This window comes from Bombus vancouverensis, chromosome 1 (genome assembly GCF_051014615.1).
Source record: "Bombus vancouverensis nearcticus chromosome 1, iyBomVanc1_principal, whole genome shotgun sequence".
NCBI lineage: Eukaryota > Metazoa > Arthropoda > Insecta > Hymenoptera > Apidae > Bombus > Bombus vancouverensis.
In genome coordinates this window covers 12,019,805-12,046,238 of record NC_134911.1, presented here as the reverse complement: position 1 = coordinate 12,046,238, position 26,434 = coordinate 12,019,805, and the positions used below count along the sequence as shown (strand labels likewise).

The 26,434-nt window shown below is 48.0% G+C and overlaps 1 protein-coding gene across 6 annotated transcripts in view; it reads left to right on the top strand.

Moving 5' to 3' along the window:
• LOC117153597 (serine/threonine-protein phosphatase 4 regulatory subunit 1) overlaps positions 1–26,434 on the top strand; it is a 145,768-nt gene that overhangs the window by 42,776 nt on the left and 76,558 nt on the right. For 2 of the 6 annotated variants that reach the window (XM_076619455.1, XM_076619440.1), the window contains exon 1: positions 11,611–12,025. The exons of 2 other annotated variants lie outside the window; for them this stretch is intronic. Coding sequence is in view for 2 of the 4 variants with exons in the window: in XM_076619440.1 (XP_076475555.1) it covers positions 11,923–12,025 (103 nt within the window). In the remaining 2 variants the exon portion in view is untranslated. Of the gene's footprint in view, positions 1–6,065; positions 9,298–11,610; positions 12,026–26,434 lie in introns of those variants that run through there. 2 more of the 6 variants (XM_076619435.1, XM_076619451.1) reach the window with 2 other exon arrangements.

Genomic DNA, 26,434 nt, shown 5'->3' with positions numbered 1-26,434 from the left:
ATTATCGCCCCAGTCAAGATACCGGCGAAACACGCGGCGGCACAAGGTGGCAGATGCGGGTCCCTTTAGGCGGAGCACCCTGAGCCAAACGCTTGTTTGTGTATGCGCGTGCATGTGGCACGAACGACAGAGAAAAGAAAAGAAAATAGCATGGGGATGAAAGAGAGAGAGAGAGAGAGAGAGACGAGCGGGCTAAGATGAATTCAAGGTCCAGGTGGTGCGGCACCGTACGCGTTTCGTGACGCTTTTGTAGGATCGACAGAAAGATCTTCGGGTGTTAGGTTGGGGTAGCAGCCAGCGAGCCCAGAGATCATTGTCCTGATCGCGACAATCTGGCGCGGCCCGTTCCAACAAGGGCCATGCCAACGGTGCCCTCTGCCAAATCGACACTTTCCGCGAATGCGGACGTCTATGCACGAAAGAAAACCGTACAAATAACCGGCTCGCTGATAATGCGATGGAAAAGTCTATTCCTGGGTGGCGTCAGGACTAGCCTCACTCGCCGTAATAAATCGTGTCGCGTTACCAATGGCCTTCTTCCTCTCTCAGAGGATACGATGAAGCAGTAACGTTCAACGAGTACGTATTTATATCCCTGACCCGGTCGCGATCAAGATCGGGTAAATCGAGCGATTTAAGAACGCGATGTAGGTCGCCGATGGTGCATGCGTTCCTGTTACCTGAGGTCACGACACTAACGAGCTAATTGCAAGGCTGAAACGCGAGAATTTCACCGATTTGCTAAAAATATAACGCGTGTGCTCGCACACCATTAATCGTCCTCCCTGCTCGACCGCTAATGAATGACTTTTTCGTTCTGTTGCAGGTAAGTTTATCTAAGCAACGAGATCGTGTATACACCGAAGCGACGCGTATGGCGTGAGTAACCATTCACACGTGTTATTACTATAGCAATATATCCTTCATTCTTGGAATATTTTATTACCGTTTGAATGACGCGTGTACGAACGCATACACGTAAACGCCTGCACGATATCGTACGAGAGCGGTTTGAACGCGTTTCGTGCGACTCTTATTATTCGCTGATAATCCATTCAATATTTGCACCTATCTTAGCGAATACCTCTGTTAACCGCAACGCCTTGCATCACGAGAGCAATTCATTTAACCGCGTTACACGTCGTGTAGAATCTGTTTTACGGTGAAAGCTGAAACGCGGACGAGTAATTTGAAAGTGTTTGCGTGTGAACTGTGCGCGTGGGTGTTGCATCATTTTCGGATGCATCGCTGCCAATCTCTCACTTTTCCCCACCTTGATATTCCTTATTCCTATCTATCTTCAGCTTTTTTCTCGTCTCTGTGATATTCCCTCTTTTACGTGCTGTTATCTTTTGCATACTCGTTACACGTATAGTATATGGTACATTGCCGGGGTAAAGGGATACGAGTGAAAACCAGACACAGAGAATAACAGCACGAATCACGGATATTTTTCCGTGCAGAAACGCACGATACGTTTGGACCATGTAAAGCTGTAGATCTTTATCGTTCTGTTTCTTTCGCGTCTCGAGTAACTTCCGATTGACGGTCGACTAAAATTCAACAACTTTGAACTACTGGAAAGAGAAACAAATCAGGGACACGTCAGAGTTTGCCGATGATACGCGGATAATACGCATTGTGCTCGAGAATAGAATAAAGATTGGGCGAGAGGGGAATTTTTGCCCCATGTCGCGACTTCGACGCTCGACAAAGGAAATTCTCTCGCGCCCAAGTTTCCCGATCGGAAAAAGAAAAGTGAAAAGGGGAGAGACGCGTGCGCGCGTTGATTCGCGACGAAAGAATTCGCGCAGAAAATACCGCGCGTTTGCCCGATGATTCGGAAAAATTCCAATAACGCGTTAGGGATCCTGACTCATGCGTCCCGAGCTCGTCAATCGAAGCGTTACGAGTGGAAACCAAAGAGCAAACGCGAAACGAGACCCTGTGACAACACGAACATTTTCCTTGTCCTTTCACGAACAGAATTTAAAACCGGAGCGTTTGCCTTGGATTCCTTCGTCGCGTTGGCTAGTTATCGCGTAGCTTTCGGTTGAATTTCAGAGCGCATGCCGGATTCGTTAACCAGTGCGGGCTGGCTTGAATCGTGGCCGCTGCTTGTGAATGAATTCGTTATCTGAGGAAACGGTCGTGGCTCGCCAAGCTGCGTGAATCGTATCGTGTAAAGTCAGCCTGGTTAGGAGCTCGGAAAACGCAATAGAGAATCGAGCCAAAATTACACGATACGTCGATATCGATTCGATAACAAACGTACATTGCGTTTCTAATGGATTTTAGATTCGTGCAGCTGCCACGAAATGGAGAGCGAAAAGAGTACGTCCGTCGTGTCGTCATAGCGAAAGGACAATGACGCGATTGTGAGAAAGCTATTTTTCAAGAGACAAGGAAAATGAATTCTATTTTTGTAGTATTTGTTATAAAGTAATAAGAGAAACGTTTGACGAGTCTTATACTCGATGTTTGAGAACAAAGCAATTCTTCCCATGTTTTAGATATTTCCAAGTTGCATCGGTGTCTAACTTTTTTTTGTATCAAACAAGAAAACAAATCTCTTTCAAATCGATCCATACGATGAATTGTTATTATAATATGATAACAAAATGAAATATAGATATATAAATGAGAACTGAAGTAGTTCTAAACGTGAAATTTGAACAAAGACGTCTAGACAAAGTATGAAACGCTTGTAATTTTGCGTGCGCTAGTTGTACACGGGTTCAGTAGATATTTTGCGACCCCACGAAAGATGTTTTCGCGAGGAGCACGCGTGTGCGTGCGGAGCGTGCGCGCAGGCCACCGCTGCGTTACTTTACAGGCTGCTCTCTCTCGCGAGCTCGCGGTTCAATGTCGCCAGAAGCAGTCAACAACAATGTGTAACCGCTAAAAATACTCTCTCCCTTTCCTCTCTCGCTCTTTCTTTGCCGGGTGTCCCCGGCGTCCTCCGTTGCTTCTCCGTCCGTTCATGACTTTTCTTCGTCTGCTTGTGTTTCTTTCTTCGTGTCACTGAGAACCGAGAGTCCATCGCCACCATCGTGCCACCCCACTTTGAATAACCGCCGCGCGCAGTAATAGTTTCCTCTTGGGACTTCGCAGCAAGTTCAAGACCTCTTTCTCCTTGTTGTTCGCGTGTTCTCGCTCTTTCTCAAAGTCTTCCTCTCTTCTCGCCGGAAACGTTTTATTCATTCCGCTCCACATTTTCCTTCCCCCCCCCTTTTTCTTCTCCTCTTTCTATCGTTTTCATCGGAAACTACCGCGTTCTTACTGTTTACTAAGTTCTAGGATCTATTTGTTAATAATCAAGAGACATACAAGTATGTGGTTCCTCGAATCACAGAATGTTTGCGCGACAATAGGAAAGAGGTATATATCTGGCAGATAAGAAACGAACGTCAGCGCGACACTATCAATTCGTTTATACACTGCCGCTATAGTATGATTCACGAGAGTTCGCGAATGAAAATTCCACCTACGCGAGGCTCGTTCTATCGTCGTGCTCTAGACGCCTGCTATTATCGTCGATTGATAATAGCTCGCTCGAAAATTTGTGAATCATGTTGCTCTTTGGAAATGGCCCTCATCTTCGTCACCATTCATTAGAATGACAAGACTCTGAAGTGACGATTACGTCATCATACATAATCATCATCGTCCGCTATAGCGTACGACCTTATTGTACGCAAATCAGGGATATTGGTTTCCGTTTTCTCAGTCAACAGGCAACAAGGACGTAATACCGCGAATCGCTTGTTCATCGAGTCTATGAAATCGTTCTTACGAATATGATCGCGGTGGTGGAATCTCGAGAAAATTCGTGAGTCACTCGTACTGCCTACGTAGGAACCGGTTCTTTGCACTATGAGAAATTATGACTCGAATGCTTGTGCGACGAATACCGGACGATCTCGCACGAACTTTACCTTGATCCATTCAATGGGAATTTGATCGATCGTGAATTGCTCTATTTTAGCTTTTGTCAAACGACGATGCGTAGATCTGCAGCCAGCTTCGAAACAAAGACACTTCTAATACTATCGTACCGAATATCGCGTTATTAATTCCGTGTTAAAGGTCAGGCAAGATTACATTCTCCTCTTTTTCCTCTCTTTCTGGCTGACTTTCGCGCGGATCGCTCTGTTTCCGTTATAATTTTTCAAATGTGCAGTACTATCGATCGGTCGCGCTGGTATTCACGGTTCGTTAAAGGGAGAACTGGGAGTATCGTCAGACAATTTCTCAGCGATTATTGTAAGGAGTGCTTAAGCGAATCTCGAGGCAAAATCCAGTTGAATGAGAGCGCTGCCGGGTTGATCCGTGCCGACTACTCCTCTAAAGTCCCTCTCTCCCGTTCTCTGCTTCTCTCTCTTTGCAGCGTCGTCGAGGCAAGTAGCACGAGGTAACTCGTGGCAAGTTGGTCCGCCGGCTGGCTTAATTGCTAATTAATTCTAATTGATAATTCCCTCGATAGTGTTAGGGAAGTAATCTCAAAGCATGTTTACGCGAAAGTTCCGACGAGCAATCGTCGGATCCTCGTCTGACGTCTCAGACCTCGTTGATCCGCGCGTCGCTATCTCTCGTTCCACTGCTCATCTTCTTCTTTGAGCATCAGTTTTTCGACGACCCCGGGAAATTAACGGTTTAATTTTCCATATGATAACGCGCATACGTTCCGTGTATGTTATCTGGCAAAGATTTCACCGTCCTGTCGATCGATAAGAGATGTCGTAAACGAAAATTAAAAGTATATCATATTCAGACCTGGGAGGCGCAGTAAACAGGCAGGGACACGTTTACGCGATTTATTCGTCGCATTGATAACGCGTCATACGTATCTGGTTTTATTGCTTCCTACTCGATGCCAATTTAACGTTCAATCGCGTAATGGACACAAAATTGCTATCTGTCACGCGAGTTTTAATACCACGATCAGACTCGTGCGGTTGATAGAAAATTTCCACCGAGACGATCTCAAAGAACTCTACTCGAAGAAGCCGATTCCTTTCGTCTATCGTTGGCGAAAAGAAACAACGTAATATTTTATGCAATGAGGATATAATAGCGCAGTTGCGTGTAGCTCGAAGTAAATATTTGTGCACCAGAGTACGTTCGAATCGTGGAAAACACGGAAGCGTCTCGAAAGTCGACAGCGATACGAACCTGATAGCGTCGTGGAATTAATTAACATGAAACGGTGCTTGTCACTCAAACGTTCATTATTATTTTCCATTGTCGTGGATACCGCGTTATATAGCGTTTGCGTGCACGATGCATCATCAATGAATCTCATTTTCTTCTTGTTTGCGCTACCTTCGCCAACCTTCTTTCTTTCTGTCTCTCTCTGTCTCTCCCTCTCTTTCTCGTCACTGCGCGTTTGTTCAGGTTCAAAAGATAGTCGGTCGGCAATCGGTAGCAACAACGCGTGACGTTCGGCAACACGTGAAGAAACTGCAACATAGACGTCACACGTGTCACGTGACTTATCTACGTAGAAACAAGATCCGAGGGACGTTCATCGACGACTACGACGACGACTACGACGACGACTACGACGACGACTACGACGACGACTACGACGACGACTACGACGACGACGACGACGACGAGAGCGAGAATAAACGCGGAGAAACGCAACAGGAAAATGATAGCCATGATACGCGCGCAGCTTTTCGTCTCTGAACTAAACGTCAGTGGCTCGTTATCGACGCACGTCATCGGTAGCCGATGATCGGTTGAAACGAGCACGACCAGATAAATCAATATGTCGGTGGAAAATTATTTCGTGATACGCGAACGTGGTCGGTCGATTCAAAAGTTTCGCCGAGGCGGAACGTCGACGTTTCGCTAATGAAATCGATCGTCGTGAATGAAATGCTGCATCGTCGCGACGTCAACCGCCACGTGACTCTTAAACATGTGCCCGTGTACGTTTCTCTGTGAGCGTCTGTTGTACGTGCATGCAGGTAAAGTACGTATATATGGATATATGTCGGGCCGTTCGAGGTCGTTCCTCGACAGTGTCGAACGATAACACAACAAAACGTTCGTCGGGTTTTCGTCTTTATGTCAGTCAGCCGGTGATACTCGATTCGCGTGGTTAGCGTTCCGCGAAAGTTTGCGTAATTACAGTTAAGATCGCGGAGGCGCCTCTTGTTGTTTGGCGAACAGTGATTACGATTAAAATAGGAAAATAGATGTGTATAGTAAGTGTGGGGCAACGCTAGCATGGAAACGGGAGATCGAGATAAAAAGGTGATACGGCAGAAATTAGAGCTCGAGTCGAAACGTAATCGGTTTCACGTAAGTGTATGGATTTGAGCGTGATCGCGATACATTATCGCGAGTTTCGCGATATATTGACAGTTCGGTGTCAGCGATGAAACAAAGGGACCGAAAACGGTATCGTCGACGACGTTACGCGAGTCGCGAGCGCGAGGCTCTTTGTCGTTCGCACGACGAGGAAGAAAGCTTTCAACGAGTCGCGTGTTCTCACAACTGCCAGTTCAAAGGCCACGAACAAATCTAATTGGCTGATGCGAGTGTGTTGGTGCGGCAGTTTCTAGAAAACCGAATGTACCAAGCGGTACATATACGGCTGACGATGTTACACAGACGGCGGATTTACGTGCAACGATGTACTTACACACAGCGGAAAGTATAGTGACGCGCGAAGACGTACACGCGGAACGAATCGTCGTCGTTGGCGCGCATCGTGTCCTACACAATCTCTCTCTGTGTGTCCCTGCGTTCAGACGCTTGGATTATAAGGAATGTCGACGAACGGTGCTATTTCTGCCGCGTCTCTATTCCGTAACAATCAGGGACGTACTGAGCGAAGGCGTTTCTCTACAATGTTCCCCTACGCTAAACCATATCTACGTATCTCGCGCGATTTATCCCGGTTTAATCGGGAGCATATCGTTTGTCGCTCGATGTTCGAGCTACTTTTAGAACGACCGTGCGCTATTCTTCGCCAGTTATTGTCTCTAATTGAGCCAATATCGCGCTACTCCGTTTTAAGACGTATAATGTCGGGCATATTTTCGGAAGATCGGTTATTGCTTCTTCCAGGCGTGAATTACAGATGACTGGGTTAATGAAACAGGTAGTAGTTTCGTAACATCGCGCGCATTTCATAGTTGAATCGTTAATGACAGCGTGGTACACGGCGTTCAGTATGCCGAGTATTCGAGCAGCGGAAACGAGAGGTCCACGCGTAACAACGTAACAGTACCGGCGGCATAGAAAATATGATTTTCCGCATAGCGTGGAATTCGTTGCACTCGTATCCGTTCCGTGGCACGCGTGCGCGCGCGCTCGTTTACCAACCGGGCCTGATTCACGGACGCTTGGCAATCGGAATCACATCGTTCGTTGTATACCGATGACCATCCAAGTGCATTAAAGTTCGCCGCGCGATAACGTAACAGAAGCAGCAGGGGCAATGAATTTTTCAAGAGGCCAAACGAGGCATATGCTCGTCTCACGTGACAGCCCATATCGGTAGAATCCCAGCGACCTGTGCTACATAATTTTCCGTGTACACGATACACGGACCGATGTTGTGTCACGTTACGCTGTTCTCGCTCCACCCCGTGCGTTCTCGTACGCACGCACGCACGCACGCACACACATGCACAAATGTAGCGTGCGTGTAGCGTGCGTATACATTGGGCTTTTATCGCGCACGCATACACAGAAGCGGACCAGTACAGCGCCACCCCGAATACCGGATGTGACGACACTCGCGCACTTGGCCCGACGCACTCTTGAGATGTCTCCCTTCCTCCCTCCGCCTCTCTGCTCTATTTCTCTCTTTCTCTCCGTCTCTATCCCTCGATTTCTTCTTCCCTTGCCCGTCACCGCCGTTCCCCTCGCCCTCCCCCCTCCCCCTCTCTTCGCCGTGGCCGTACACTGCTCGGTACGCGAGACTCCCTGCTCCCCCAGTACCCCCACCCCACCCGTTGCCTCCCCTCCTTAACAGGGCGCTATTTACCCTCGCAGTTCCGGCGACGGCCGAGCGTGGCGCTGTTCGCTCTTGCGTCGCATCTTGTTCGGTGTGTTGTGTCGACGTGCACGGCGTCGGACTCACGCTAGCGCGCACAGTCCCACGCGGATCTTCGCGCGTGCCTGCTGCTGCGAGTGTCATCGCGAATCGCGGTGTTTATCCGATTTCACGATGTCTTTCTTCCGCCGCCAACTACGACGTCGACAACGACAACAAAATACCGATGTCGCAGCCACGTTCCTGATTTCACGCGTACGATCGTTGTACGACGCGCGGTCACGCAACGCCGTAATCCTCGGAGATGATGCCACCGCTGTCGCAGCGCGTGTGTCAACGAATCTCGCCGTCAAGAGGAAAAGGAAAAAAGACGAGACGGGAGAGCACGACGAACGAAGAGAGAGAAAACAACATACTCGCGGCCATTTTAACTGCGCCGTACGCTAACCCGGGCCACCCAGTGTGTAGTATACGAGAGCCAGAGAACCGCCGCCACCGCCGCCGCTCTCTCCTTAGGCTTAAACTGCGTCTCTCGCGTGTGCGCTTTGCTTCTGCGCACGCGAGTCAGTACATGTTTTCTCACACATACACGGACGACAGCTTCGCGACGCTCGTGCGTTACGCGCACTTTCTCGTATACGACCGAGTTGCTTGTCGCGTTCGGGACGTCTTTCGTCACGATCCAGAGCCGAGTCGCAGAAAATTGACAGTGACGGGGGACACGCACAGCGGAGGATCGTCGATACAGTGACACACCAGCGAGAGGCGACACGCGAACGGAACGTGTCCGCTCGACCGGTATGTTTGCTCGTTTCACGACCACGAGAGAAGCGCGCCAATCGACGATTCGGTGAGAATCGACAGTATTTTGTATGGTCGTATTGTATCTCGCATCGACGTATTGTGCGCGATGAACATGGAACGAACGCGATATCGCGGAATCCCCCGTGGGAATAAACGCGAGGACGATAACAAAGGAATGATCAATCGCAGTATACGAGGAAATTTGTTCAGCCGGTAACAAAGAATTTGACAGCGACCGGGGTTACCCTATGATAACCCGTGCGGAAGAATCGCGACGCGATGGAATAATTGGAAGTGCGCGAAGCCATCGAGGAAAGGAATACGTGTCGAGGTGAAGGATCGTCGTAAACAGACCGATCGAGAGATGACGAGAGACCGAGCGAAAGTACAGGCAGCATTCGTTACGGCGTGGCGGCCTCGTGAATTCCTGCCGCGGGACGACAACAATACAAAGGAGAAAAAGAACCAAAAACGTAAGTCATACGTATGGAAAGAGGTTAAAGACGCGCTAAAAGTGGGGATGAGGAAAGTTCGACGTCCGAGGGCAGTAGCGGGACACACAGAAAGAAAGAAAAGTTATCGTGTGCGCGACGTAGGTACGAATGAAGAACCGCGTGACTCGGAATCTGCGCAGTAAATCGCGTTCACGTGAACGCGGACCCGAAGGCGCCGCGAAATTCCCTGGCGCCCAACAACGCAACCATTCGTCACGAGGAGGTGGAAACCTTTGAAACTCGATCGTGTATCACGAATATAACCGACTGTTTCGTTCCTCTCGTTTCATACGTTTCTTCCTTTTGTTTACTCCGTTTTTTTTTTCCTGTACTCTTTGACTTTCGTCTTCCGATATATACCTTGCTCTCGGTCTCGCTGGCTTATTCCATTCGTCTCTTAGTTTTCGTTCGTCGACCAAGCACCGAAGCCCCTTCTGCGAAAGACGTGGGCGACATGGTGGCTTACGTAATGCCCCGAGCGATAAGACGGATAACGCCGCGGCGGCTCCGAGCGCGCCACCGAAGCGGCGCCTCTATTTTCGAACGCGCGAGTCACACACTGGTTACCGCCTAACCGTACGCGTCGTGACACACCCGAAAAAGTCTTTGCAGGCTGATAAAAACGTCATTCTTGTCGCATCGTCCATGATCACCGTGTTTCATGCGTTACTGCTCTATTCGCGATATTTAAACACGCGTTTAATCAAGAACGCCAACTTGTTATTTTTTGATCTATCGAACCCATCGCAAGTTATCGATGACGTTCCTAAGAAAATTCAATAGTCCGGCTCTATGAAAGCAGATTGGTGCTTATAAAAGGGCAAAGGGAACCATGTACGACGTTCGAAATTCTCTCCACGCGTCTGTAGCGTGCGTGGCACCGCCTACGGAGACCGTCTGCTCGAGTCGTCGCCTTCCGATCGATCGTCAACGGTTCACCAAGGTGAAACGATCCGAATGACGAGCGGTGAGAGTTCCTTTGATCGGTGACCCCTGATTCTTCAAGGATACGTCGTTACCGTGATATCAAGGTCATTTACTAAGATGGACAAAATCGTGTTCTTTCTTCCTACATATATACCCGTTCGTCTTTTGCTTTCGAGTTGTTCGAACGATCGAATTGGCAATAGAGAGAACTATATCACCAAGGTTGTGCCATCGAGGGCCACGTGGTACCGGACGTCCGAAATCTGCATAGCGCGAACCGTGATAACGTACCGAGAGTAACAACGTGACTCATCGGCCTACGTATGCGAAACTAAACCATCCTGCACGATATTAAAATGATGCAACGTTTTGCAATTCACGCGTTAGCTCGAACGGGACGCTCCGCTTCTCGTGCGTTATAGAAAGCTATCACAGACCGAGGCTTGGCTCTCGTGATGATTCCTGGCGTATATCTCGAAACCACCGTCCTCGTCCCCGACTGTATCGTTTTTATCTGAATTGGAGATTCGCGCGACTCTACACTCTGTGTCTTTCTCTCTGTGTGTATATATTTTACCGCGCACGTGTGTATGTGTGTATCGCGTCAAAGGACGATCGAGGGGAAAATATTGGAGAATAGCTTACTGCCAAATTGATACAGCGTATTCCGAAGCTTAAACAGATGGAAAACGTTCGTATAAAGTTCATATCGTATGTAAATAATTTATTATAGAATTCATTACTCGACTTCTTTTGTCCCGCCGCTCTGTTGATAATAGAATTATTGCTTCAATATATTGCTATGGAAATAACAATTGCTTTCTTATTATTATTATTATTACTGGTTAATGGTTAAGAATTCTCTTAATCGGTTAATCCGTTACTATTATCAGGCACCTACGTAGACGATGTACGAAAGTAAAAACTATCGTACAACATTACTCCATAGGTAACTCTAGATAAATTTCTAGCACAGGTTCATACAAAACTTTTCCATCTGTTTAACTTCTACAATGTATTGTAACAATTTCATGCCAACCTATTAAGACGCGTTATATATTAGCCGTTTGGGAATCGTATTGATCGAGCACACATAATTGGAAGGTACAGAAAAATCGTAAAAACTGTGTACTTTAAATTTATCTTGGAATTTATTGTTACCAGTGTCGATTCTCTTGCGACGAATAAACTTACGAAAGCGAGTCGGCTATTTCTCGTGAATCGAACGTTAATCGTGCGTTCGTATGAATGGAATTGCGAAATGGAAAGTGAAATTAATCGATTTGTCTACCGAGAGACTCGCGTATGCGCTCTTCGATCTGTGCAATCTATCGATAATAATCGATCGTAACGACGTAAAAAAAGGCTTGTTTTTCACCGAGACGCGGGCAAACGACGGCAATTGGCGTATCAAAAAGTTTGCTTCGCCAACGTTGGAAGAGGGGCGACGACCAGTGGTGGGGAGATCTCACTTCGCATGGTGGACGAGCAAGATGGCGGCCCGGGTTAGAGACACGTGAGAATCGCGTTGCCGCGTCACGGAGCCCCCTAAAAATACTCGCGTACGTATCGATATCGATACGAACGATTTCCCTTCGACCAACGTGAACCCATCGACCTCGTCTCCCGATCGATCGCCGACTACGAACTCGACTCGAGCTCTTTCAACCGAGGATTATGCACCGTCCGCGTTTTCTTCGGTCGTTTCAACCTTCTCATCCGACGACGTCGTGCGTGATTCAGGATTTGAAACGAATCCACGATACCAGAGACCTACGAGGTAAGCTAATTGATGATAGAATTTCTTTCTCGTCGCCGTGGAACCGTCGTCGATCGTTTCGTGGAGATCTTTACCACTTGGACCTTTTGATTAACCGGCTTAATGGGGTCTGAGACAGTTCGGTTATACGATGACTTGGGAAGAAATTGCCTAAACTGTATCTGTAGTTCCGTTCGATGAACTTGTAATTGTGCCATCTACTAATCTCGTCTTTTTCTTTTGAGCGGTTATAGGTTGAGTGGGTTTGCTTTTAAATCGCGTCGATCTCGTATACAATGCAATTGACTTGTTAGATACAACATACGTTTTATAATTTTAACGCCAGGGACGTCGAGAGTATGCACGCGTACATCGAGAGAAACGTTGCGCAAGTAATTACTACGTAGAAAAAAGGTACGTGACCCGTTTCTCGAGCGTTAATTTATGAATGAATTTTTACCCGCCAGCTTTTTGTTTAAAGATATTTTAATTGGACGACGATTGATCGAGTTGTTGATATTCACGCTCTGAGATTCTACCTTCTTGTAAATTTAATTAATACATACGCCGGTGAAAGGATAGTAAACGACCCGGACGTTTATACGTATGAAACGAGGACTAACTTGGTGTCATTAAATTCTTCCAATGAGAAATACTCCACTTAAAGGTCATTGTTCATACGAAAAAGTGTTTAGTTATGCTACGAACTCCCGTCGACGACCATTTGTCGGAGGAAAGAAGAAACTAGGTAATATCGGTCGGCGAAGCAATAACGCGTTGCCTAGTTCCATATGCAATGTCTAAGAAATAGCTTCTAGTACTCGTAATTACCAGTTTACCACTTGGCCGTTCCGTTGCAAGTATTTGCATTTTCCTGTAATTAGAACTCTCATCCCGGTAGTACGTTGCTTGCCATCAGCTAAAGTGGTAAACGAATGTCAGTGTCCGCTGCATCCGTTTCCTTCCGCAAGGGATTCTTCCTGTCTATAAATCGCATTTTATCTGCGTTCGCTCTTCCTTTTTCCTAAAACGGTTCGCTCGATCATCGTTTACTTTTTCGCTGTCCTTTTTAACGTATTAATTTCTTTTTTCCCTTCTACCGTCACGAACGCTCGCGCAAATAAAATTACGGGCATTCGTTATGGGGCAGCGTGTCTGGTATTCACGGTTCGACCTGTCGCGACCAGTCGAGGGTTTCAAGGAAACTGGTACAACTACTTTATCGGCCGAGGAAGATCGACGCAACTGCCTGCACTGATTTTCATTTCAATGCGTGGCAAGATTGTTTGTTCGGGACGTTGAAGAACGCGTCGACGGAAAGTTAAAGATACCTGGGCCGGTCGTGCTCGAACCAACCTGTCTGCGAACTTTCTAACAAGGGAAGGGGGTCATCGCACCTTTTCTCCTCCTCTTCTCCTTCTTTATCCGTTTCTCAAATTTTGTTCGCTTTCTTTCTCAAACGTTTCAACGTTTCACGCGAAAAAGCATCGACAGAGATGATGCACGACGGTTGGTGAAAGCGTGTCGACGGTGGATGCAAAAATGGGTAACGATATTACGTGCTTAAGGGCGAATGCAGAAGGGGTGTGCCCGAGAGCGATGGCTGTCGGAAGCTGTAATGGAGATTGATGGCTGCCGCCGCGGAAAAGTCGATGTTGCGAAAGTAAATTAGTACGCGAAAAGCTAGATCGAGCCTAAAATATTGAAATCTGTGATAGAATAGTTATCGTGTCTCCTTCTTTGTCCTGGTCTCTCTCTCTCTCTCTCTCTATCTATCTATCTCTCTCGTTCGTTCGCGCTCTCTCTCTCTCTCTCTCTCTCTCTCTCTCTCTCTCGCGTCCCCATTCTAATTCGGCTGGCGACGTCCGCTCCGTTATCGAACCCTCGGGTTTGTACGAAACAATTCCAGCTTCTACGTCGATAACGCGTTTCGAATTGCGGACCGAAACAATCGAGGTACTCGTCGTGAACCGGGGGAAGAACGAACAGGAGCGTTTAACTAATTGACGAGAGAATTCGGTAGGTACTTACTGCTATGGATACACGCAGAGATTTCTCTTTACACGTCGGTAGATACGTGCGGTCACGATTTTGATAAAATGTTTTGATAAAAGTGAAATCACGCGGATGATTGAAAAGGTACATTCTTCCGTCGCACGTTATATCGCTTGACAAAGAAATTACAATAATTCGTGTCCGAGGAAACGCTAAATGTCGATAATGGCGAGCGTTAATAGCTATCGGTGGCGATAAACAACAAAGGCTGAAAGCGACAAACAGGCTAAAAGCGTGCAAGGTGTGGAACGCAGTCAGGTGGGCGAATCGCATTTGGCTGCTACCATAATTGTACTTTCACGTTGCGCCATTGTTTTGTGCGGTCGCGTGGGCAGCTTCTCTGTACGCGAGCATGCGTTAAGGGTTGATTTTTCCACGAGTTGTTGTCAAGTGATACGCCGTACAGGCACTTTATTTCGTGACAAACGTCATCTAGTTCGACGCTGAGAAAGAGAGAGAGAGAGAGAAAGAGAGAAATAAAACACAAGGTAGAGATACAAAAAGGAAAATGAGAATCAAGATGGCACGTACGAGGAATTTTTCGCGCGAGACCTCCACCACTTGAGACAATTATTCTCGTCTTGTGAATAAAATCGAGAATGAAATAAAGAAAAAAATCGTATTTCGAAGCGGCGTGCCAACAAAACGCCTACATGACGTAGGTAAAACGGAGCGTACTCGTTTATGGCTCACGTGTCTCGATCTTAATGAGGCTGCTTTGCGTTTCTTCGCGGTTGAAACACGCGTGTACGCGTCCCACTCCTTCCGCGTGTAGGCGCCGCGGATCTTTCATCGGCTCGTTACGATTTATAATTTGTCAGAAACGGCGATACGATCGCTCGGTCATCGAACCGTTTAAGGGATCCGCACGACCGCTAATAAATAAATCGTGGCACCTCAATGGCGACCGGAGTTTCCATCGTATATCAAGATCGCGTCACTACGAGGATTTTTCGATGATTCATCGGTTCCCCGAGAACCAATCATCTACGATCCACAAATTACCATCATTTTCTCGTATCTTCTTATTTGTTTCTTCAAATTACCGCGTGGATGGCGCGTTATCGGTGTCTGGAGGCAGCTTGTTCCTCGTTTCACAGGCACGATTAGCAGCAAAGTAAATATTGTCGGCAGCAGCTACGTTTCCTCGCGTCTTTGTCGTCGATGTCGGCGCAGAGACACAGTAAGTTCGAAGGAAACCCAACGAGGGTGCAGGTGGCTCGTATGTCAAGAAGATGAAGTCTCTCGTCTTGGAACAATGGGCTATGACGTGCGCGCCAGGAAGCATACATGTCTTGCTTCCGGTGACTCGCCGTCTAATTGATTCTCAACCCTCTTGTTCGGTTAACGTCGTCTATCGAGTCTCGAGCTTTGCCGCCGCGTTCTCTTGGCCCCGTCGTCTTTGTGCGTCGACGTCGTGTTACGTCGGCATCTAGGTGAGGACACAACGGCGAACTGCGGCGCCGCCTCGCACACGCGTTCACCCGCCGCCCGTGTGTGTCGTTTTCGTTCGACGTCGACCAAACGATCCACGAAAAGTCGTAAAACACAGGTACTCTCTTCGCAGGCAAATTCTAATGCAGATATAGAGAACCGAGAGGGGGAGAAGAAACCCCGGACCTTCCTCCTTTCACGACCGATTTAAGATACGCCGACGTTTCGTAGCGCCGGTGACGACGTTTTCTTTGAACTTGGACCGCCCGTGAAATATTCACCTTCGGTGTAATATTCAACGGCGCGTCGTAAATTTCGCGTGCGCCGCCGCAAAAATTGGCCGACACAACCAGCGTCCTTGCACGAAGTCCTTGTGCTCGCTCGTTCTAAAAGCGACCCCGTGCGTCGTTCGTGCCTCCTAAAAGGAAAGAGCACGAAAAAAAGGAGGAATACCGATCGGAAAGGTCACATCGTCTCGTTATTGCGGCGAATTAATCTTCGACCGAAATAGCGTACCATTCCACGATTACGCCATTCCAGTTTCGCTTCTAAATATACGTTTTACATCGTTCCCCGGTTACAGTCGCCGATAATTCTCAGAAAACTACATTCTCGCAGAAAACTGAATTATTATTCGAATTATCGAGCTACAAACGTGTACCTATAACGCAATCATCCACATCCGATTCATTCGGTGTATCTACCACCGAAAGAGTTGCTCCAACGAAACTTCAAATTACGTCGTCATTGTACATTTCAAATTTTTCGACATCCCAAATTCGTTGCGCAAACACCTAGAAAATGAAGCGACAAGCATGAAGAACGCAAGGATATGAGAAATTTGACCGATAAGCACGAGTCGGAGACAAACTAACGGGGTAGGCGTGTACAGGCGATCACAGAGTCTGGCGGCAGACTCACGGGGGTTTGTTTTGGTGTGCGACTATCGAAAAGAGTGCGTGGTCCGCTCCCGCAGTCCGTGCCAGGCACGCAACTGCACGCACATACAGTATCATGTCCGCGCGACCGGCTACACACGCGTGGATGCAAAATGCGATGCGTGCACGCAGCCCGCCTCCATGGCCTGTACGAAAGATAGAGTACCGATAGCGGCGATTCGCCATGGCCAGCCGTGATTTAGGGGTCGCTATGGCGCCGCAATTCAGAAACAAGGGTTCGTTGAACCCGTTCGCAACCCTCGCCCGCGATCGTTACTCTAAAAGCTCTGTCAGCGTGATTACGAAAATGTAGGATGGTGTACAGGGTGGGGCGTGCGAGATCGAGTTTTTCTTTCTCGTGTCGACGACTTTTCACTCGAAGATTCATGATGATCGCATCGCGAGAATGCAGTCGCGATCTGCATACAGAGACGAGAGAATTTTGTACGAGCGTTTCAGTAACGTTAGATTATGCGAAGATGTGCACGAAAAAGTGGTCGTGCCTAGGATAGGTAAAAATTGTCGAAAAATTACATATACCTGTATTGTGAGAAGCTGAAAAGATTTGTAAATTTTTTCTTCAATGATTCGCTACGATCGAAATTACTTGCGAGATCGAGACGGATCGAACGAAATCCGGCAGTCGTGTAGACGAATGGATCAAGCAGAGTCTCTTCTCTGCCATCCAATCGCTAGTCTTCTCTCGATTTCTTTACATCTCTGCACGCATCTCTCTAGGCGCGTGTGAAAATAAAACGTGCTCGAAATAAATTTGTTACGAATTCGAAAAAGTTGGGAAAGCGCGTAAGAAAGAGTCGCTCGTCTACATTGAACCTTTACCGAACGAAATCTTTAACAGACGCGTTGCTCATGGCGGAGGAACGATGGTTCCGATTGAAATCACCAGCTCGAAAAATTTATACGATAAACGCGCCGCGATGTGCGTAACGGACAGCGCGGCGGGTCGCCGTCAAGTGGCAGATTGTAAACATCCGGTAGCCGATGCAAATCCGCCTGCAGTGTGACGACTGTAGGCGAAACAGCTCTACAGAGAGAGAGAAAACAGCATACCGTATACGTCATTGTCCGATTGCGTGCGACTATGTATTCAGGTTCTGTTGCGATCCTCCGATTCATACGGAATACGCTGGCAGCGCATTTTCCCCGGCAAAGACTGAGATACATCTACGTCTTCTACGACGGCTTCTTTTGTACCAAGTTATTTTAAGAGCGCAGAATTTTGCACGCTCGCTCGAGTATGGCAACCGCGTCCGCGGATAAAGGCAAATAAGGGAAACAACTCGTACCGCGCTTAGAGATTCGTTAGAGCTACAACTTTATTCGACGAGTCTTCTTCGAGATCGTTTCGTCGAATGATCTTTCTGTTATTATAAGTACCTACTCTTTGTTAGAGATATACACAGTTGCACGATCGACTAGCCAGCCAGTAGTCGCGCCCGAGTAAATGGAATGAACGATGGCGCCGTAAACTCGTTGAGAAACTGGACGATTCTACGAAGTCTGGTCGAAAATATCTGCCCGGCTGACTAGACGATATTATAAAGCCTGGCGTTTCCTCGTTGCTGTCTTTGGTTTTTCATCTTGTCATATAGTTGCTTTACTTTATCGGGTTTACTCGGTTTGCTTTTTGACTTTTCCAACGTTTCAGTTGGTACGTCGATTTTATAGAAAAATTCGCCTATCGATAGTGTATCATATTCTAGCCTGATACAAGTGAGGATTGTTGAAAGGAAAATTAGATAAATATTTTTCTATTAACCCCGACAAAAATGATCTCGATGGTATCTTTGGCCAACTGTATTTCGTAATTTACAAACGTTAGACGTTGTTAGCCGGTTTTAGAATGTAGATTAAATATGAAACCGAACGGCAAGATGGCGTGGAGAAACAACACGTACCTACTTCTCGTCATACTCCACAAATAATCGACACAAATCACTCTGTCCTTGGCACGGTTATCTACGATATTTCGTACTGGTTTTCCGTTTCTCCATTAGAAACAACGTGGTATTTACGAAAGGAAGTCGGCAAGAAGGCCGTAAACTCGGTTTCCAGGCTGCAGCGCGTGTTCGTACGTTCATAACGTCTGCGTATCAATGGCGGCTCTGACTTTACCGTTTACCTTACCGACCGTTCCTCCTCCTCGCACTTTAACGACTCTCTACGGTTCTCGAAATTATTTTCTTCTGCCGTGTCGGTGCCAAAACGAAACCAAACGAAACGAAACACGACGTTGAACGATTACACGCGAGATATCGAGAAATTGGGATACACGTATACCGTCGATCGGACAGCTCTCGAAGGAGAAACACGAACCGTCCCGTGAAATGTCGCGTGTTCTTGCCTCGACAGTCGGATGCCACCTTAATCGATCGCGTTCGCAGAGACGCTTTCAGCGCATAATGAGAAAGCTGCCGGCGTGGATGCGCCATTGATTTTCAACCGGAAACTAACTTCCACGGGTAGAAGCAACAAGTAATTACTTTAAAGAAATTGAATTACACGGACTATATAGTGCGAAGCGCGCGCGTCTCCTCGCGTAAGTACACTCACTGTAATCGAATCACCGAACATTTTCATGTAATCAAGATTGTTTGCGCCGCGGCTGTTTCCCGTGGAAATTTTTTCTTCTCTCTCCCTCTCTCTCTTTCTCTCTCTTTCTCTTTCTCTCCCCTTGTCCCACTTCGTTCTTAGTATTTCACAGAGTTTTTCCAGTTCGCGACCGCGAGAAAGGGAACGTTGATTATCGGCTCTCGCTCTCTCTCTCTCTCTCTCTCTCTCTCCTTCCCTCTCCCCTCTCCTCTTCTCCCTCTCCCTCTCCGTACTACGACATCGTACGGAGAAAATGAGGACCTCTCGCGGTGCCACGGCATTCATACCCTATCGGGGACGTGAGAGGGTAAAAGACGGTTTTCACAGGCCCGAAAGACGATCGTTCGTAATGTTGTTCCCCGAATGCACACGGAACCCCTTACCCACCTTCTACCCTTTGAACTTTTGAGAGACCACTCGACACTTGGAAAGATGCCTCTAAGCGTTCAATGAGGCCAATACCACGAGGGTGCGGCTCTTAACAAGGTTATGGGACTCTCCTCTTCTCTCTCTTCCTTACTCTTAGTCTCTTTCCTCCCATTTCTCCTTCTAACATTCCCTTTAGTTGGCTGCATTTACACCATGCTTCTCTCTAACTCTCTTCTCTCTCTCTCTCTCTCTCTCTCTGCTCGTACCTCGCGCAACGGTATAGCAGCATTCGGGCGTGAGACACTCTTTCCTCTGTCTCAGTAAGGGGTGGTTGATTTGGGCGCGAAATTGCCCGACAAAATCAAATTTCATTTCGCCGAGGGCGTGTCTGGACAATCGAGCAGCCAAGTGGCCAGCGGCCAATCTGACTATCTCGTCAACCAATTTTGTCGGTGATTACTTTACTCCTCGTTGCTCATGTCCGATGACGAGCGAAGCGTGGCTTTCGACGCCGCGCGCGTTTTCCGAGCGGTCTTCGCGCTCCTGCTCGACCTTGCTTCATGATTTAAAGTCGTTTTACGAAAATTCGTTCCGTCCGACTATATTTCTCATTCTCCTTTCTGCTCCCTCTCTCTCTCTCTTTCTCTCTCACACCCTCCGAGTAGTCGGTCGTCTTACCCGTTTCGTCGTTTATAATACAATAATCGCAGGTTGCCAGGTCGAGACAAGAAACGTTTCTCTCTTTCTTTCCGCAGCCAGCCGTTTCTGTTTCTCTCGCGGAATACCTGTCATCGCCACGCTTGTAATTTAAATTCTCTTTCGCGAAATTCATTTTTTCCCTTTGCCCCGCCGGATTCTAATTACGCGACGATGCCCTGAGAAGCGTATCCGCGGAAAGACATCTGTTACCCCCGAGTTTCTTTAATATCCGATTATATCGTTCCCGGATGGAAAGCTCCGAGAGGAAGAAACAATTACACGTACACGCACGCGTATCTTTTCTTCACCGCAATGAGGCTGGTTACAAAAGGGAGGGAACTCGATAAACTGGATGCTCGTCAACGAATACGATATTCGTAATTAAAATAACTCGTTCGCTCGTTCTCGCTCGTTATAGTCTTGCCAAGCTTCGCGAGCTTCTTATTCCCCTTCGTGGAACCACGTACTCGCGACTCTGCCGCGTTTCACCGGAACGTGTAATCACGCGCTGGCGCGCACGCGTGAAACGATCGGGCAAATTTTCTTCGCTCCGGCCTCAAGGTAAAGCGCAAAAATTTTCTCGTCTCGCTCGCGGTTTGCCACACATGTGTGAATGTGCTCCGGGGTAGCTTCCCACGCGGCACCTGCGGAGACGAAAGCTCCGCTTATCGTGGAAAAGATCTAAGAATCTACGAAAAACGCAGTGGGAGACGCGCGTGTTCGTGTTTGCCCGTCCTTTTTTCAACTGGTGTGTGCCTTTTATGTGTATATATCCGTGTTTGTATATTATGCTCGTTTCTGACTGTATACAAGAATTATTCTAGTGGATAGTACGCGTGTGCGTGCAACGAAGATCAGGTCCAAGTTTATAAGGGTTCCTGGAAGGGCGGCGACCTCCCTTGGGCCTCTTTCATCTGGACCGCGTCCTTCTCACTGTATCCCCCTTTGCCCCTTCTATCTCCTATTTTCTCTCTCTTTCCGTCCTTCCAAACGTACCCTCTCTTTTTCTCCTCCCCGTTTTTTCTCTACTCCTCTTCCCTCGTTCGTCGAGTTTCTTTTCTCACCTTTCCAGCTGAAATCCCATATCTAGCTAGCAGGCAGAGAGATACGCTCTTGTAAGTGGTCCGAATCGGACGAATTCACTTGATTCCGCGGTCTAAGCCTCCCCCGTACGTTATCGTTTTCGCGCGCGAACGATACGCGCGTTGTGTTCGTTGGTATCGATCGTTTCGATTCTGTTTGTTTTCTTTTTTTTTTCTTTCAGCATACGTATATGAACTAAGCAACTATTCCTATATTTCTTTGAATAATTGTCTTATTTTCTAGTAAGAATATCACAAAACTCGTTAATCTCCCGATCTTTCGTTAAAGTTTATGCAAAAATTTGAAATATCACAGCTCCGAACATAGTCGTGGTATTTTGATTGCACGGGAATATAGGTGAAAATGCGAAATGAATGAAACAAATCACGGGTCCTTCGGTTTAGAGCGTAAAAGTTGATCGGCTAGGAGCTACTGTCGAACATGGCTCGTCTATTCGTTGGACGCGGCTGTCAGTTGGAGCCTTAACGAGATTAATTAACACGCCGAACCGTAGCGGCGCGACCTGCGAGGCGTCCGACTCGAAACCGGTACAGAAGCGCGAATCCCGCCTTCGCTTCGTACAAAATAATCGAGTTTCACGAGACACCAGGCAGAGAGAAAGAGAGAGATAGAGAAAGAGTAGAAAAAGAGAAGAAAGAGGAACGTGTGCTCTCTATGGCTTTCCGGCCTCGGGCCCCCGCGTTTCATTTGCTCGTGTCAGTCTCAAATTTCCACGTTCGACGCGTACCTACCTGGTACTTGTGCCCATCTCCTCGTTTACGTCGTTCCGTACCTGTGCCCGGTTCTCCGATTCTTTTCGGCTTCTACCTGTGCAACCGTCCACAGGACGCCCGTGAAGGGATGCAAAATCGTTAATGTACGGCTCGAATGAAGGATAATCTCCTGGAATAACTTCATCGTGCTCTCGAGTAGCCGAGTATTTTATAAAAATGTAATAGAATGAACTTGCTTTTTCAATATTCCGCTCTTTTTGTGGGTCTAATATTTTTTCACACGAGAAGAGTTTGATGATTTCTATTCGAAATTAATACTTCCATACTGTCCTAGGCTTTTAAAAAATTAAGAAAATTGAGAAAAATTTTCAATAGGAATACAAAATGTACTGAACGACATTTCGATCTTGTCCATGGAGGTTTAATGTTTTAGTATCTTGGAAACGTTTTATAAGGCGAACGACGCTGATCCTTTGCCATAGGAAATTTGGAAATAAACAAAATTGGCAGTAATTTATGACTTATTAATCGCATCGACCTATTTTTAATCGCAGCCTGTTCAACGCAATTACGCGGTTCATCGACCAAATAAATTATAGTATACGCTGGAATATATATGTGTACGGTTCGTTTATCGTTAGGACAACGATTGACCTTTTGCGGTTGAATCGCGCTGTCCAACCAGATATTGGTGATATCAAACGCTGGGATCCAACTGTGCCCGCAAGGCATATCGAAATTTAGGCTAGCGTTCTCTATAAATTTCACTGCGTCCTGTAACTGAAACGCGTATCGACAGATAGGATACTATAGGTATTTATGTCATCACACTTTGTCTTTTTTAATATTTTGTCCTGCGCGATTAAAAAGATCGCTTTATCAACTGTTGGTCGCACAACTATCGATATGTTGTATAATTTATAGTATGCTATACGTAGTACACTGCAACCGAGTAACCCGTTACTTTGCGCTTCGACATATTACGCTTCGTACTTAGGTACGTAACTACGATAAAATTGAAATTTAGAGAAAAAGATTGCAAATGGTAAATAAAAATTGGACAGTGCATCTATCGTGCATTTCGAGCGTCGTGCATCGCGTCTAAATTATTACCGCGAAATCGAAATATCAAGCTTCGAGTTACAAATTTAAATTCAAAGTACGAAGCTAATACTCTTATGGTAGCTGTATCTCGTAATAGCTTATAATTGCACTCAATAATAATCGTTCTCTCTGATTTCAGGTAAGTCCAGTTAAGCTCTATCCACGCTGCACGCGATTTCACCATTTCCGGTAAGTGTTCTTACCGACCGCTTCATTTGCAAACGCTTTTACCACCTAACTAGCAAAGAAAAACTAGAGAAAAAACGAAAAAAGCAGAGCGAAAAAAAGAAAAAAACGTGAAAAAAGGAACCAACACTGGTCGGTAGAAAAGCGGTATGCGCGGTGCGCGCGCCTGTGACGCAAAGCGTGACACATTCTTTCCCTCTCTTTTCCTCCTGGCAGCGTATACACGCCGGTGTCGTGGTTTCACGATTTCTTCGACATTCTTTGGCAGAGTAGTCGCGTATGTAGATCAGCGTCTCGGGTCAGTCGGGCCGTTGCGGTCTTTCTCTCTCGGTGTCGCGACGTTCGCCGGACAAGGAAGCGATGCGAATACACGGATCTCTTTCTCGGGAGAAGCCTACGACGCAGTTGCTCCCGCGGTAGGTACGCGCAACTGCGTCGTCGTTCGAATAAGGATCGTAGGAAGAAGAAGGGGGAGGGAGAGAGTGCGAGCGTCGCGAGAGCGCGTTTTCAAGAACGACAGAGATAGAGAAAGGGAAAGAGATTAGTGTGCGCGCGTATGTGTGTATGTGTGCGTGTTGCTTGGAGAGAAAGAAAGAGGTCGAGAGAAAGATAGGGCGAACTGTGTGCGGAGAAGGCGATGTGGATTGAACGGGGAGAAGGAGAGAGAGAGAGAGAGAGAGTGAGAGAGAATGAGAGAGAGAGAGAGAGAGAGAGAACGAGAGAAAAAGAGAGGAGTGTACGCTGTGAAGTTACGGGCCGGTCACGTGGTCCCACGTTCGTCTCGCGTACCTTCTTAGTGTGGCCCTGCTTCGGACACGCGCGCGTACCTACGTGTGTACGTACGTAGATGGTGCGTGGATGTGTTGGCGTTTGGAGGGGGCGGGAGAGCCCGAAGGGAGGGGTGGTATGCGGGAAACGTTTTCCTCGGTTCCCACGGCGCGACGCCTCCCCCTTTGCTCCTCGCTTCTCGCCCTTCTGTTGCCCTCTGTCGGGCATACAGGCGCGCGTGCGGCCTCGTACACCTAATACCCCAGCGTGCTCACACATATACCCGTTCCAGCGAGGATCACGAGTGTACATACACTGTACACGCGCTATCCCACCACCGAAAAACTGTAGCTGTCGCGGGGGGGTGGGGAGGGCAGCGACGCCACTGGACCGCCTGAGATGCTGCGAGACTCGACAGCGCGCGATCTCTGGCCGCCCGTACCCATCCGAAGACGAAGAGGGCGGCGTGCTTCTTTCTAAGCGTGTGTGCGTGCGTTGCGTAGCGAACGTTAGGACCTACGAGTGGGTGTACGTCGCGACGTGCGTGCGTGTACGTTGCGTCGTCGAACCGCTGATTGCCAGGGGAAAGGGAGAAAAACGACGCTTCCTCTTTTCTCTTTTTGCAGAGACGCGCGACACCGGGATTTTGGAATCTGTCAAAGGGGCGGTGTGTGTTCGATCGAACAGAAGGAAAAAGGTAGTCTCGATACTGCGATGGATTTTTTTTGTGAATTTCAGCGTCGTTCGATGCACCGTGGTTGTTCGTGGTGTCGCGAGTCGATTTAGCGTCCGATGCAGCCTTTTCGTGGTTTTCGCTTAAATCGCGTCCAACATCCGTTAATTGACTTCGTCCGAAACGGAACGCACGAAACTCTGCTAAGATGGGTAGAAACGTTGATCCGAGAATTCGCCGGCAGATCGTATTTTTTCCCCTCGTAACGGGCTCCAATTTCAGAGGAATGCGCTCGCTCGCGAGACCTTCCGAGATAAGACAGAAGGAAGAAACTCTGGCCGAGAGACTTGACTTTCGCACACCGGTCGCGGCATACCAATGGATCGTCCGATTTGCATCCTACCGATGCAACAATTGCCAAATTACAAGCGTTTCTGTATGGGAAGAAAGTCGCGATTCTCGGTGATACGTTGACCCTTCGGACGTTCTGTCAACGCGATCGCGAGCGTGCGAGTCAGGTCGTAGTTAGTGGATGGCCACGTGGTTCGAATACCGGGGCTGCAGTCCCTGCGATTGCTTCGCCGGTCGGTATTCGAGATTCGTACTCGAGCGCGTCCAGTGTGCCCACGATGATTCCAAGTCAGGCATTTCCCTCCCTGTTTCGTTCGTTCCTCCTCCTCTCGCGGCCCTTGGCCTCCGCGCTGCCTCTTGAAACCGCTGCCACATCGCATTGACGACATTCTCTCACGTGCCGGCCACTCGTGTCGCGTCCGTCGTTCCTGGTAACAAGAGAGGAAAGATCAGGGAAGAAGGCGGGAAAAATTCCACCGCGTGCTCCTTCTGTGTTTCCAGCTAGTTGAACGAAAATAATTCGCCACGTAAACCGAGAGTAAACCGGGTGAAACTAGAAGGACGTGTTTCGAAATTTTCAAACGTTAGCTAGCTACGTAGAGATACATGCAAACCTTTGTTACGATTTACCCATCGAATAGTCCTAGCACGATAACGAACAACGTAACCGATCTATCGGTCGATCGAAGAGCGTGTGCCAAGGGACGGTGATCCCTCAAGTTCCACGAACGGAGCACCTTTCCGGACGTTCCACGCGGGACGTGGAACTCCGCGATGGAATTTCGAGGAACCTCGGAACGAGAAAAGGAGGAGAGAAAAGGATAGAAGTGCGGTAGGTGGTGGGACGGTGGTTGTCGTTTGGTTCCTGGTGTTCTTACTGCATAGCCGGGTGCTCGGGTACCTACCTACTCACTCCCTCGTACCAAAAGGGCAGCACACCTTGGCTGGCCATTGGCTCTCCTCCGTCCTCTTCTCTCGTCCGAGAGAGAACGTCACGACCTCTCTGTCTTTCCCATCGTCGAGGTTCTCCTGTGTTCCACATAAATACACAAATACCCTGGCATAGCCGACTGGCGCGTATATACCGGGACCACGGCCGCATTCCACGACCCCCGCCCTTTCCCTCTCACCTCTGCCTCCGCCTTCCCTCTTTTTCCCTCTCCCACCTTCGTCTCTCTACCCTTGTGTGCCGTCACCACTACTACCACCGACAGCAACAGCAGCATCACTAACATCACTAGCACCACCATTGCCGCCACCACCACCGTTACCACCACCATCATCACCACCACCTCCTCCACCACCACCACCACCACCACCACCACCACCACCACCACCACTACCACCGTAACCACCACCAGCGTTGATCGTCACTATCGCGCCACCAGGGCCCATCTTTGGGGCCCTTTACCTCTCCCGGGAC